The sequence below is a fragment of the Trifolium pratense genome, linkage group LG4 (genome assembly GCF_020283565.1).
Source record: "Trifolium pratense cultivar HEN17-A07 linkage group LG4, ARS_RC_1.1, whole genome shotgun sequence".
Taxonomy (NCBI): domain Eukaryota; kingdom Viridiplantae; phylum Streptophyta; class Magnoliopsida; order Fabales; family Fabaceae; genus Trifolium; species Trifolium pratense.
The window spans coordinates 35613126-35627920 of NC_060062.1; the positions used below are offsets into that span (position 1 = coordinate 35613126).

The 14795-nt window shown below is 33.4% G+C and overlaps 1 protein-coding gene across 1 annotated transcript; it reads left to right on the forward strand.

Annotated features, from left to right (window-relative positions):
* LOC123920389 lies at nt 1-6027 on the forward strand. The gene is made up of 7 exons (XM_045972656.1): nt 1-274; nt 912-1073; nt 1602-2165; nt 2557-3846; nt 4158-4482; nt 5092-5347; nt 5550-6027. The coding sequence occupies exons 2-7, from the start codon at nt 957-959 to the stop codon at nt 5785-5787; spliced, it is 2790 nt and encodes a 929-aa protein (XP_045828612.1). The 5' UTR covers nt 1-274; nt 912-956; the 3' UTR covers nt 5788-6027.
* Nucleotides 6028-14795: the final 8768 nt, after the last annotated feature.

A 14795-nucleotide genomic window follows, 5' to 3' on the forward strand; every position in this document is an offset into this window, starting at 1 on the left:
ATTATTTAATTGAAAAAGAAAATAAAGTACCCTTCCCTCCCTCCCTCCCTCCCCTTTTTCTTTTTTAGAAAACTTAGTCTCTATAGTCTGTCCCATCACAACAACAAAAACTTAGTTTTTTTTTTTCTCTTTCAACTTTCTTTAAAATAAAGAAAGGGAGAAAGCTCATTTTGGGTTGGATCAAGAAATAATCTGGATTCTTGAGAAATGATCTTCTAGCAAGAAGCTTAGCCTCAATCTTGTAGTGTTTTTGATTCAAGTATAGTGGTAACTGGTAAGAAAATCATTCATTCCCTTTTTCCTCTTTTAGCCATGTTTTTAGTATTTTCTTTCTTTAAATTTTGTTTAAAACCGTGCTTTTTCTTAAGAGGAAAATAATATTGTTGTATATGATATTGATGAAGTTGAGATGATGTAAGAATTTTTTTTGTTAGATAGTACGATGGTTAAGAATATGAAATGTGATGTTTTTATTTTATTATTTTATGAAAGTGAATATTGATTTTGAACGTTTTACAAAAAATTGTAATTTTGAGAAAACCTCGAAATGATATTTTTTATTTATTTTTTTTATATGAGTTGTATCGATTGTTAAAATAAAAATAAAAATAAAAATTTTCCTTGCCTCTTAAAATAAAAATAAAAACTATATTGTTCAACTTTCTGTAAAGAGTCTCTTTCTTTCTAGCTACACAAGTTTGTTACTCTATCTTGAGTACTTCTCCAAATACCCCTGCTCTTAATTTGACGTCTAACTTGTTATCTCAGAGTTGGAATGAATGACATTGTATTGTTTTAATTACTTTTATAGTTTTCTTGTTTATCTTGCTACTTTTTCATCATAAAGTTATTGATAATTCGTTTTACATCTGTTTTCATCGTATGTAATTCGATTTATTTGTACTATGCAGATTGATTTAGTGTTAATCAAAAGGGATCATTATTAAGTAACAAGGATGAAGAAGATATGTAGTAATACAATGGAGGAATGTCTTCATCATCCAAGCTTAATAAGTATTGTATTCTCTTGGACTTTAGAGGATCTTCTCAATGAATATCTTTTCAAAAATCAGGTTCTTTCTTTACTTTTCAATAATCTCACATATGAAAAATACATTAAGAAATTATCTAGCAGAATTCAAATGTAATGTAGTTTTTATTGTTTGAATGTTGGGTACTCTGCTGTCTCTTCCACTTCTCCAATGAAATCTCCGTTCAAGATATAATAAGTACTTTTTTTTTTTTACTATATGTAAGATCCGTTTGGATTGACTTATTTTGAGGTTATGTGAGACAACTTATGCAAATAAGTAAGGTTTTATGTATTGTTATAAGCTTTTCAAGATAGTTTCTGAAGAAAACAACTTATAAAAATACAATTTTTGTTATGAATTAACATAAAAGTTTATTTATTTGCATAAGCTATTTTCGTAAGCTCAAAAATAAGCCAGATCCAAATGGGTCCATAATTTTATATGTCTTATCATTTTTCTGTTGTGAAATGACAAATATATTTCTAGTACTCAAATTTCTTCAAACAGAATCATGAAGTATCATTGTGTCAGGAAAGGTAGCTTGTAATAATGCTCAATTTCGCGCAGGTACCGAAGATTCCACAGACATTCTTGTCCACAAATGGTTATATGAATTCATTCTTTCCTGCATTGATTGAGGAAACACATAGTGATCTATACTCAAGCTTGATGAGTGTGCCTCAAGCTTCTTTTTGTGAAATCAGGACAATGGAAATGTCCAAGGAATTCAACCCTCCGTACGACTTGTACTATAACATTACAGTGAAGAACATTACTGATGAGGTGTATGGTGTAGGAAAATATGAACCTGAGGTTGGTGATCTCATTGCATTCACAAGTATTCGGCCGAGAAGTGTGTATGACTTGAGCAGGATAAAAAATTACTGTCATATAGCTTATATTTGTGGATCAAAAGATGAATTTACTGATGAGATTCCTATACTGTTATCAAAGTACATGGAGATGGAGATGCATGGTAAATTTCATTCGAGGAGGAACAATGCACAGAAACTTTATGCAGTTTATCTCGTTAACATGATCACTAATGTTCGTATTTGGAAAGCCTTGAATTCTGAGATGGAAGGATCCAACATGAATATAATTAAAAAAGTTTTGCAGCCTTATTCAGGGGTAAGACTCACCAAGTTATTAATTAATTTATTGTCAAATTTGACTCATTCATGCAAGGAACTTCTTCAATTGATAATGATTTTGTCTAATTTGCAGAAGTAAATTAGTCTTTTCACCGTTGGATCAATAAGTCCCGTCATATCTCATTTGATTCAATGGTAGAAAGTAACTTGTGCACAATGCCAAATTTATCCCACTTGTACACCATAGAACTAGCAATCGATAATATACTATTTGTCTTTATTTTCAGTCTTGGTGATGTTTTTGGAACTGTAATTGTGGCTGTATCAAACATATTTTTCGCAATTGCAATCATGCAACTTCTTGTTCTATGATATTATTACTATAGACATTCTCATAAAAACTAACATGTTTTCGTTATATATAACAGAGGGAGGAAAACTGTCATACTTGCTTGTCGGGGGAAATTCTCGGTCAATCCTATGCCCGAGTACAAAACATAATCAAATCTCAGAATCTGAATGAATCTCAAAAAGATGGTATTCTAAGTTGTCTTCATATGAAAAAGTGTCATCACAATGATCCTATTAAACTCATATGGGGTCCACCAGGAACTGGGAAAACAAAGACAGTTGCTTCAATGCTATTTTGTCTACTCAAGTTAAGAATGAGAACAGTGACATGTGCTCCAACAAACACTGCAGTTTTGGTAGTGGCGTCACGTCTTCATATCATAGCTAAGGATTCACTTGAGAATGGTTCATATGGTCTTGGTGACATAGTACTATTTGGAAATAGTAAAAGAATGAAAATTGATTCTTATAAAGGTCTTGGTGAAGTCTTTTTGGATAACAGAGTTGATGATTTGTTAAAATGTTTTTCTCGAATGACTGGATGGAAAAATAGTTTGGAATCAATGATCAAATTACTAAAGTATCCTGAAGAAAAATATGCTTTGTATCAGAACAAAAATGATGATGAAAATGTTATGTCATTAGAAGAATTTGCCAATAAAAATTATGGTCATGTAAAGCCTGCATATTTTTCATACAAGAGACGTTTTAAGTATCGTTGTCCTATGACATTGGAAGAGTTTGTGAAGAAGAAATATGGTTATATTGTTGAGCAATATGATATATATAAAGATGAAAACAAGTTAGGTGTTGGTATGAGCATGGAGCAGTTTTTAAGACAAAGGTTCTGTGTATTTGGAGGGAAGTTGAAGTCATTCGCAAAAACCTTGTGTACTCATTTACCAACATGTTTCCTTCCGATTAAGGTGGCGATGAAAATATTTAGAGTTCTTGAGTTGTTAAAATCTCTTGAAGTCTCCATGAATCAAAGCAAACAAACACAAACTTTCCATGGTAATTGTGAGGACGGAGAAAGAATTTTCGCTTGGTTTGGTTGGTTAAGCATTGAAAAACAAGAGTTTCTTCACACACTTTGTTTTCTTTGTAACACTATCAAGCTTCCACAAATTACATCAAAATTTGGCATATCACGATTTTGCTTGAAGAATGCATGCCTTCTTTTTTGTACTGCATCAAGTTCTTCTAAGTTGTACACAGAAGGAATGAAACAAGTGCAGTTTCTAGTGATTGATGAAGCTGCTCAACTTAAAGAATGTGAATCAACAATTCCATTGCAATTAAATGGTCTCAGACGTTGTATTCTTATTGGTGATGAGAGACAACTTCCTGCAATGGTCAAAAGCAAGGTACTTAGAAAATTATTGTCTTATTTTACTTGAAGATTAGTAGCTGTACTTCTTTTCTAGTTAAAATAAAATGTTTTTCATCAAGTGTCAGTTTGAAATGGCTTGTTTGAGGGATATGGATTGTGCGTAGTATCACTACATGCATTCGGCTCCATTTGAACCATCATACGGCTGCATTAACCATCCGACCTTGATCGGACTTTCTATTTCGCGATAATGCCATATTTCAAACATGACAGATAAATTGGGACAAGAGATTAACTTTTTGTGAGATTTTTATTAAGGCTTGTGATTATGATTTTTGGTGTCAGATTGCTGACAGGGCTGAATTTGGAAGAAGCTTATTTGAGAGGCTAGTGATGTTGGGATACAAGAAGCATATGCTTAATGTTCAATATAGGATGCATCCATCTATAAGCATGTTCCCAAGTAAAGAGTTCTATGATAACCAACTTTCTGATGCTCAGATTGTAACAGAAATAAGCTATAGCAAACGTTTCCTTGAAGGAACAATGTATGGCTCCTACTCCTTCATTAACATATCTAAGGGTAAAGAGCAGTCTAATCATGATCATAGTTTGAAGAATGTGATTGAAGCTGCTGCTATCTCTGAGATTATTGGAAGACTTAACAAGGGTTACTTTCTGTTTCCATTTTTCTTCTGTCAATAAGTTTGTTAATCAAATTTTTAACAATAGAGTATGATATAAGCCCTTTTTTATAAAGGATTTTATTAAGCGCTTATTATATAAATACTTATCATATACATGCTTATGTATTTGTTATTTCAATACTTATCATATAGGTGGTTATGTATTTGTTATTTCAATAACAAAAGCTAAAATAAAATCAAATATTTTTAAACCTAGCTATAAGCAAATTTCATAAGCTATCTTCACGAGCTTATGAAAATAAGCTGAAACAACTTATGGACATGACATATTTCCATAAGCTTTACCAAACTGTCTCACAAATGTAGTGTGCATTTGGATTGACTTATTTGAATAAACATTTATGAAAAATAGCTTATGACATATGTGTCTGTTTTATCCAGCATAATTCCACAATTTCTCCAAGACAGCCTATAAAAACATCTTATATGAAAACAATATGACTTTAGTTAATCTTTTATTATAGAAATTGTTTATACATAAGCACTCTTACATGATAAGCGCTTATCTCGCATGATTAAGCTGTTTTTCCTAACATGTCGATACATTTATGTAACCTTTTTTTGTGTGGCAGAGTTTGTGAGGACAAAGAAAAAAGTTAGCATAGGGATCATATCTCCATACAAGGCACAAGTGTATGAAATCCAAGAGAAAGTGAAGCAGTACATGGTCTCAAATCCTAACTTTTCGGTTAATGTTTGTTCTGTTGATGGCTTTCAAGGTGGTGAAGAAGACATTATAATAATATCCACTGTTAGATCAAATTTGAGTGGAAAAGTTGGATTTCTTTCCAATAGACAAAGAGCTAATGTTGCAATCACCAGGGCTAGGTATGTTATTGTTATATTGATTCCATGTACTATGAACATATATGCAAATTTACCAATTGCGGTTGACACAAATGGTTAGACTTTCTGCTTACACCAACTGTGACGGAGGTTCTAATATGGAATACTGCAATTGGTAGGCTACATAAGTTACGCTGTAAATTCTCAATGTTGGTTTAAAACTGATTATATTTCTTTCTTGCAGATATTGCCTTTGGATTGTAGGAAATGCTACAACTTTAACTAATAGTAACTCTGTGTGGAGAAAGGTTGTTCTTGATGCTAAGGGAAGAAATTGCTTTCATAATGCTGATGAGGACAAGAAATTAGGTCAAGTTATTGATGATGCATGCTTTGAGTTTGAACTACTAGATGATTCTGCATCAGCATTTAATAAACTAAGCATAAGGGACATGCCAGAAAGAACTACTTTCTCAAGGTAAATGAAACCATTACATTACATCTTCATATATTCGTGTTAATTGTATAATGATGAACAAGTAAATTAGCATTTCGATGCTCAAAATTGTAAACGTCGAACAATTTGGTCTTTTAAATTTACAAAATAGTAAATTAGTCTCTTAAATTAAAGAAGTTCATTCAATTTTCTAGTCCTTGCATCAAAATATTTTTTTATAACTTATAGAGCGACAAAGACAGAAACTAATACTTGCATGATTGTATTTCATAGGAAACCATTGACATTGTGGCGAGGTTGAACATGTAATATTGGAAAAGTGAAGACAGACGACTCTGAAACACCATTATGCACTAGGAATTAATGCCACCACTAAAGCATATACTCTGGGGATGGTGTTTATTTTATAGTATTTGTGTACAAGCAACTGAAATATAGATTTTGTCCTTTAAGGTTATAGGTCTCTTAACATGTTTGTGTTTGCTTATGTTATTGCTTATGTTTGTGTTCGTCCTATATTATATTATCATGTTTGTTTTTTTTAACCATTACACCGGGCATTTTAATATTTTCAATTTCATGTATTATTTGAACTTTTTGGAAACTTGGTGACCAATGAGTTTTTTTGAGTTAAAAGAAATGTCTTAGTTTAAATGGTAGCTACCAGAGACATGATTGAGGTGCCAGATATTCGAATCCCGAGATCCACGTTTCTCCGCATTTAAATGTGTGAGTCTTATTATTAGACAATTTGACCAATAAAAAAAGAAGGGTCTTAAGGGCACATGTTAAGATATCTCAATATAAAAACTCAATATTTAATGATATAAAAAATTTAATGTTTCAAAAGTTAAAAACTTAAAATGCACAAATTAACATTTAAAATGCACAAATTAACATTTAATAATTAACAAATTAACATTTCAACCATTTCAGCAAAACACAAATTGTAAGTTTTTCTCTTTTCATTTCATTTTTCACATCTGAAGTTAGTTTTTTTAAATGTCTATGATATTTATTATCTCTTATTTATATTGGTTTAATTCTTCAAATTTTGTTTTATAGACTTTGCCCAACGAATTCTCAACATATGTTCATGATTTCAATTTGCAAACCCTAATTCTTGAAGTACCAAGAACAAACAGTTCAAAGGTACATTTAAGGTATCCAACCAATCCTTCTAAAAATGTCCAGATTGTTGGAGGATGGAAAAACTTTTGCTTTGACAATGGAATACAATTCGGTGATAGGCTTCGAATTGAATTCAAACATGTTTATTCAAATGTTGGTAAAGTTTTTAAGGTTACAACTTAATTGGATACATATATGTGAGATCCATATGTAACCTACTATGTTTGGATTGGTGGTAAAAGATGGAATGAAATGGAATGGAGTGGTAATTAACTAAGTTCCATTGTTTGGATTTGCAAAAAATGAATGGAGTGGAATGGAACACAATGGAACCCATCCATCACATACCATCCAATCTTCTAATTTTCTTTCCCCTCCAAATTGGGGTGTATGCAATGGAATGAATATTTATAAAATATATCCAAACAATGAAATGGTATCTATACTCCATTCCGCTCCGTTCCACTCCATTCCATTATGTTCCATTCCGCTTCATTCCATTTTGTACCACCAATCCAAACATAATGTTAATTTACATATGTCGACTTATGAAAAGTCGAACTGAAAAAAAATACAGCGTAACGTTACGACCCGTGCGATAGCACGGGTCTATTACTAGTTAACATTTAATAATTTTTATTTTTGCTTCCTTAACATATGCCTTAAAGGCACACGTTAACATTCTCCAAAAAAATGAAAAAGAAAAGAAAGTAGCCTTACAGTGTGTGGGTTAAGAGGATTTTTGAGCAGCCATAGGAGATAAGAGAGAGAGCTCACGCAGCTACAAGAAAGAAAGAGATGAAATGCTTCAGTGTACTTTGTCTTTCCCTTCAGTGTACATATCCACACATAAACTTTTCCAATTCCTCTTTTGCCCCTTCACTTGTAGAATTATGTCATTCTTTTCACTACTATTTCTCCAATGACCCTTAAACCTCATATTTTAATCTTCTAATTGGAACCTCTAATTGTACTAGTATTATTAATTAGAGTCCGGTTGTTACAAAGATGGACTATAACAGGACTAACTACATAATGGCATGAACAACAAAAATCCAGTGAAGCAACACCTATTCTACAGACCAGGCAAAACATAAACGCAACTGCCTTTACAAACAAAGAAATAAGAGAGTTCAAAATAGCCAAATTCAAAATTCTGAATTGTAAAATAGAGAGGGTAAAATTCCCATTGCTTAATTTATTTGGGGCTTGATGTTGACTATGTCAAACTTTGAGTTTATAGTTTTTAAGTTTATATGAGTAAAGAAAGATATAGTAAATCACGAATTTATAGTTTATTTTGTAAGTTAATTTATAACTTATTTTTTTCTCCCGATTTTCTCTTTTATCTTAGTAAAAATATTTTAATATTAAAAATGGGTCAGAATCAAATGACATCAAAGTGTCAAATTTTTTATATGACACCTCTGATAATTATTTACCGGATAATTAATCGTATTATAAAATCGACCGTTGGATTGAAAATATATTATAACATAAATCATATAACATTAATCGGAAATCATTTGATATGTCAAAATTAACGTCTTACGAACATTCAAAGAATGAGTTAATTTTGATGTATCTCATTGACATATCAGATGATTTTCGGTTAATGTTATATTTTATATACATGATCCATGTTATAGTATTTTTCAATCAGTCAATTTTATAAAATGATTATTCGGTGAAGAATTATAGGAGGTGTCATATTTTTAAGTTTGACATGTTAGTGTGATTTGATCCCGACCCATTAAAAATATGGTTTTCTATTCATTTTATAAATTTATTCAACCGGTAATTTTACCGAACACTACAAATTCAAATATGGACTACAAAGTTTATCCGCTAGAAATTAAACTTGGAAAATGCTAAAGAGTGTCTCGGGGCACTAATTAAGCATACCAATATAAAAAATTTATATATCTTGGAACTTGTGCATCTTGTAACACCCAAACCCATTATTTATATATTTCTACCTTAGTAAAAAATCTTTTTCAAAATACGCAACGGAAAGTAATGTTTGATATTATAAAAGTTGTGGTTCGAGTATTACATTCTTCAATCAAAATAATACTAATGTAATTAATTAGTAAAAATAGTGTTTATATAAATCTTAAATCAACTAATGTATTTATTAGCTATACAAAACAACCTAGATAATAGACTTTATATACAATATAAAACCCTTTCCCGTGTCACAATCAGAGCGGAGCTTCACCGACGACTCGACATCGAATACCACAAAATCCTGTAAAATCTGGACCCCCAACGGTCCAGCACATAACACATAAAAGAGAGTTAGATAACATACTCAAAATATACAAGTGTAAGTAAATTGTACTTAAACACTTCTTCATAAAAACATGCATAATCATACATTATACATATACATCACCATCATTCATGCATATTCATATATCATGCATATTACTTCATTTATCACATAATCAATCATCTACAATTATATACCAAACATATAGTTTCACGTCGTCTCGGACAATACCAAAACATCAACAAATACATTGTTCAGATTATGGTCATGACGGACCCTGCGTTGTTCATTTTATAGTCATGACGGACTCTGCTACTCACATACGGATTAACAATCAACATTTACCAAGTATGTGTCAAACATCATTTATAATAAAATGCACACATAATCCCTAATGCAATCTAATGCTTCACATTCATGTTATGTCCTCTAGACACCTCTAATGCATGTGGTACCATCGTCTTTATCAGAGTATTTCACCTCCGATATCCGTCTTTATCAAACAAATATAGTTCGATATCCTTCTTTATTGGACAAGCCAATATCCCTAAATATTCATGATGCATGCACTCAAAACTCATGAATATATTCATCAACAATTTTGGCATATAGCCCGTCAACAATAACGTGGAACACTATCCAACGTCCGTCTTTATTAAGATAATCAATACCTTAATATCCGTCTTTATCGAATAACATAATTCGATATACTTCTTTATTAGAATAACATAATCCTAATATCCTTCTTTATTAAGTTAATTAACACCTTAATATACTTCATTTATTCTTCATACATGATTAACAATCATTATAAGCATCAACAAGCATCAACAAGCATCAACAATCATCAACAATCATGTAAGAATAAGACACTGATTCAAAACTACATGCAAAGGAAGATCGCAGATGAAAAACTGGTGAAAACTGCAACATTTTCGCCTGAGGCGAAACAAATTTCGCCTGGGGCGAAATTCTACTGGTCTACTGGTTGCTCACTGACTAATTTTCGCCTGGGGCGAAATATATTTCGCCTGGGGCGAATTCTCTGCAGAATGAACTGGTTCTGATTTCTGCAGGACAGCCTCTCATTGCAACGATCATAACTTGGGCTACGAAAGTCCAATGGAGACACACATATACTCGTTGGAAAGCTAACAAACAAGGCTACAACTTTTATGTTGGCCACTAAAACCAGTTCACAACGAAAAGAGGTCAAAATTGCACGTAAAGGTTCAGACCTCATAGATAACAATTTCTACATTTCTCATTTCAAACTCTAAACTCACAAGACTCTCACATAAACCATTTTTCATGTTATAAACCCCAAATAAGTTCATATTCAAGTGCAACAAGCATATCTAAACACAAAAGGACAGTTCATTTCTCAGATCTACGTCATAAACATCGAAAAAGTAAAGATTGACACTTTTTCATCAAAACTCTCAAGAACACAAGTTCTTGAGTTTAATCTGTTATAAAACTCGTTTTTAACCATTAAATCCGTTCATTAATCATGTTAAAAGCATGTTAAACATATTAAGAACCTTAGGAACGATTTCCATCAAGAAAATCCGTTCTAAGCTAAAACGAAAATGGGGTGGAGGAAGTTCGGGTGAGGAGAAATCGACATTCTCCCCTTCCTCGAGTCACCCACGAATATGAAATCTACTCTCTTACCTGGATTCGAAGAAAACACGACGAAGATCTCGAATCCCTAGCTCTCCCCTTGCTCTAGCTCCTCAAGCTCTCTCTTCTCCTCTCAAGAACACAAGAACCATGAGAAATGAATTTCTCTCTCTCTTCCTTGCCCTTAATGGGCGCCCCCTCACACACACTCAAGGCCCATTGGGCCTCAAGCCCAATTGGCTTGGCCCAATAACACGTTAACTCTCACTACTCGTTTAATAACAAAAGTACTCGATAAATAACCCTAGTTATTAACTTAATTAAAATTCCACGTTAAATAAAATATTTTAACACATAAAAATAATAATACGAAAATTGGGTCGTTACAACTCTCCCCCACTTAAAAGATTTTCGCCCTCGAAAATTACGCTACTAAAACAACTCCGGATAACTCCTATATCCGACCCTCCAACGAAACGTTCAAAACGCTACACAGTACCAAGTATGACAAAATTAGTTTATCCCATCCAACACAATTTTTGTCCATTTATCAACAAGAGATCAAGGACGGCCAGTTCCTCAATTTGTCGATAAATATTCAACAATCGTGATATCGGCACAAACCATTCTTATCAAACCGCTAAAACGTCAACTTCGCACGAAACATCCATAGACTCACATTCTACGGTACGTATAATGCTACCCACAACAAGTACAACTAATCGAACACACTCCGAAAGATACTTCCACAACTCCATAATTCTCTGATTCCCTCATGAATCACTTAACTGTGCTACACCACTTATTCATATTCGAATCTTATTCCAACATATCACTTGATAATTCAATTCCAACAATCACTTGATGACCAACATTCTCAAATCTTCCTCGACACATCCTAGAAATTATCGTTTCAAACCGTCAAATTCCTTTTCTCACATTGAGTCGAATCCAATACGACTACTCTATTCCCAAGTAATCTCTCAACCAATATTTGCATTCCTTAACGCAAACATTTTCCAATACCACTTCTCCTTAATCCCTTAGCAATTCGCTACTTCCAAATTAGACCACTGCCTAAAATTGGTTCTCCAAACAATCATAACTTATATTTCGTTGATTCCCAAAACGACATCTTCAATTCGCCCATAATCCATCTATCGATGTTCCTCATCATCTTGCATTGCAACAAGCATACTCTTCTCCGTTTATTCACTCATCGAATTCTTATTCATCTCCGACCTCTACCAATCATCATCTCTCTTTGGATAGTTATCTTTAAACTCCTCCTTAGTACATTCGATACCAAAATCAAACTCTTGAATTAAATCCACAAAGCTCCAAATATTCGCCATACGATCTAACTCTATCCATTAAATTCTAATCAACCTTTGTCTTAGTATTCTTACTCATGACTCCCTGTCTAATCTCAATATGACATCTAGAAAATTTCCAAAATTCTCGTCCAAAATACATCTTAATTTTATTCACCAAATCACTACCGTCCCATCATCCATGATGAAACAATTTAAAATCTTTTACTTCATTGTCACCGATTACGACCATACTACATCAACATCCACGATGCATCTAACAAAACTAGTCTCTACCGACTCTTCCATTCTACAAATCCAAATTCCTTAGCAAATACTTACTCACTCTTATCTTGTGGGCACTACCAAATGCTCTCTGACACTTACCTTAGGCATCACCTTCAACTCCTTACTATATGTGCTCAAACACAACATCTACTCACATGTGCGATAATCCTTTTCGCAAATTCTCACTTAACACAAGTCACTTCCAACATTATCTCCCATTACTCATTCTCAACACGTTCTCCAACGGCTAACTTTCTTATTCTTCATCATTCAAAAATAATACCCCTCTTTTAGCTTCATCTCCACTTCTAGGATCTCATTCAACTTCGACACAAATTGCCCTGTCATTATCCAAATCCAATTACCCTTTCTTCGGCAAGCCTCTCACAAAATCTTTCGAATTGTTATCCTACTTCCATCTTCGAATACACTCGACTACTCATACAATCCTCACTTCCAACGATTCAACAAACATACCAATCCTATTATGATATTTCTCAATTCCATTCTCATCTACTTTAAAACCTACTTCCCTTCATTAATTAATTAACACCAACAGTTCACTAATCTTCGTATCTCTTTCTCTAAGTTTCTCAAACCTCTTCTAGAAATCACCTCGCACACTAGACTTAGAACTCCGACTTGTTCAACCAATTCAACCTACTACCATATGCACGACTTACGTAAAACTTCTTACTCCAACATCCGGTACAACATTTGATCCCCTTGGATGACAACTTACTTCAAAATCATCACCTCTCAAGAATCCTAATCACTCCCTCTTCCTCATATTCGACTCCTTTCGATCAAACATGTACTTCAACTTTGGTCCACAAAACACGCCTCCATACATTTAGTGCAACACACGATCTCCAATCATTCCGAATACTCTTCATCTTACTTAACCAATCTCACTAACGCCTCACGGCGAAACACTTGGTCCGACAACTTCTCTTCTAGTAGTTTCTCACAACTTGTTGCGCCCATTCATTCCACTTTGAACAACGTCGCCAATTCCTGAATATTCCGCTTCAAGAACCTCTATACTCATCTCATCTTCTCACGTTCGAAACATCTCGGAGGGATATAACCTTCTCCCCCACTTATCTCAAACCCACCTACACTCTTCCACTAGAACTTCTGGTGCTCACACCTAACGGTTCTATCGTCTCTAAACATATTCTTCCCAAAAGAAGAAACTAGTATCGACATCGTTTACACGCATGTCACATACAGGGGAAAAACCCAACCCACGATACCTAAACACTAACACAAATTCATGCAAGCATTCAAGTAACCTATATACTTCCCTCACTTCTCAAAGTTAGGAAATCAAAACAACACAAGAAAAAATGAACATTGCATAGCAATAATTCATACTCACATTCAATCAACTCAGAACAAGACGTCAACAAAATAAATTTCTTGTCTGGCTCCCTCGCTTAGCAAAAGCTAGCGAGCTCCCGGCGAGACAAGTCAAAAACATTCACAGGGCTTAGCAAGACTTAGCGAGACTCAGCGAGGTTCATTCTTCGCCTAGCGAGCACATCCAAAAATCTGGGTGCTCTGCTACGGTTTTGAACTTACGCTCACTAAACTCTCGTTTTCTCGACTCACTAATCCACAAAATCCAAAACTTCAAGCATATAACATCATTATAGACTTGAAAGCACAATTAGAATCATGCATCAATAATCACAACATAGAATTATGAGATCTTCATGTTTTTACTCATAAAACGCATAGCAATTCAAATGCCTAGTAATCATCTAGCACATGTTATAAACAAACATATAACAAACACATATCAGGACACATTAATATCCTACTCTTCTCACCATTTTGAAAAATTAATTTTCACTCACTCAAAAGAAAATAACTCTATATTTTCACCAAAATCTTCAAGAAATAATATTAGTTTTTAAAATTATTTCAAATCATTACGACATGCAGTTTTATATCATGCCGGATCGTCACATGCAGTTTTATATCATGCCGGATCGTTAACAATTAGCAAATAAGCATTAATCAATCAAGTTTAAACTACACAAAGGTTAAACTCTAAGCATATACAACTATTATAAACATAGAAGTATAGCACTCACACCATTACTCAACAAAACAATGGATCTATTAATCCAATTCACCCCACTCATAGTTCCTAAATGAACAACATGAATGATTTCACAAAACAAACAACACAAAATTGTTAGACAAACACGACTGACACACTACACTCACTTGGTCTGACTGCACAGACCTGCTCTGATCGACACATAACCCACACAGTCCGAAGACGACCTGCTCTGATACCAATTGTAACACCCAAACCCATTAATTATATATTTCTACCTTAGTAAAAAATCTTTTTCAAAATACGCAACGGAAAGTAATGTTTGA

Coding starts and splice junctions, on each gene's coding strand:
- LOC123920389 (XM_045972656.1), top strand. CDS start 957: ATGAAGAAGATATGTAGTAATACAATGGAGGAATGTCTTCATCATCCA. Junction 1,074..1,601: donor AATATCTTTTCAAAAATCAG/GTTCTTTCTTTA, acceptor AATTTCGCGCAG/GTACCGAAGATTCCACAGAC. Junction 2,166..2,556: donor TTTTGCAGCCTTATTCAGGG/GTAAGACTCACC, acceptor TATATATAACAG/AGGGAGGAAAACTGTCATAC.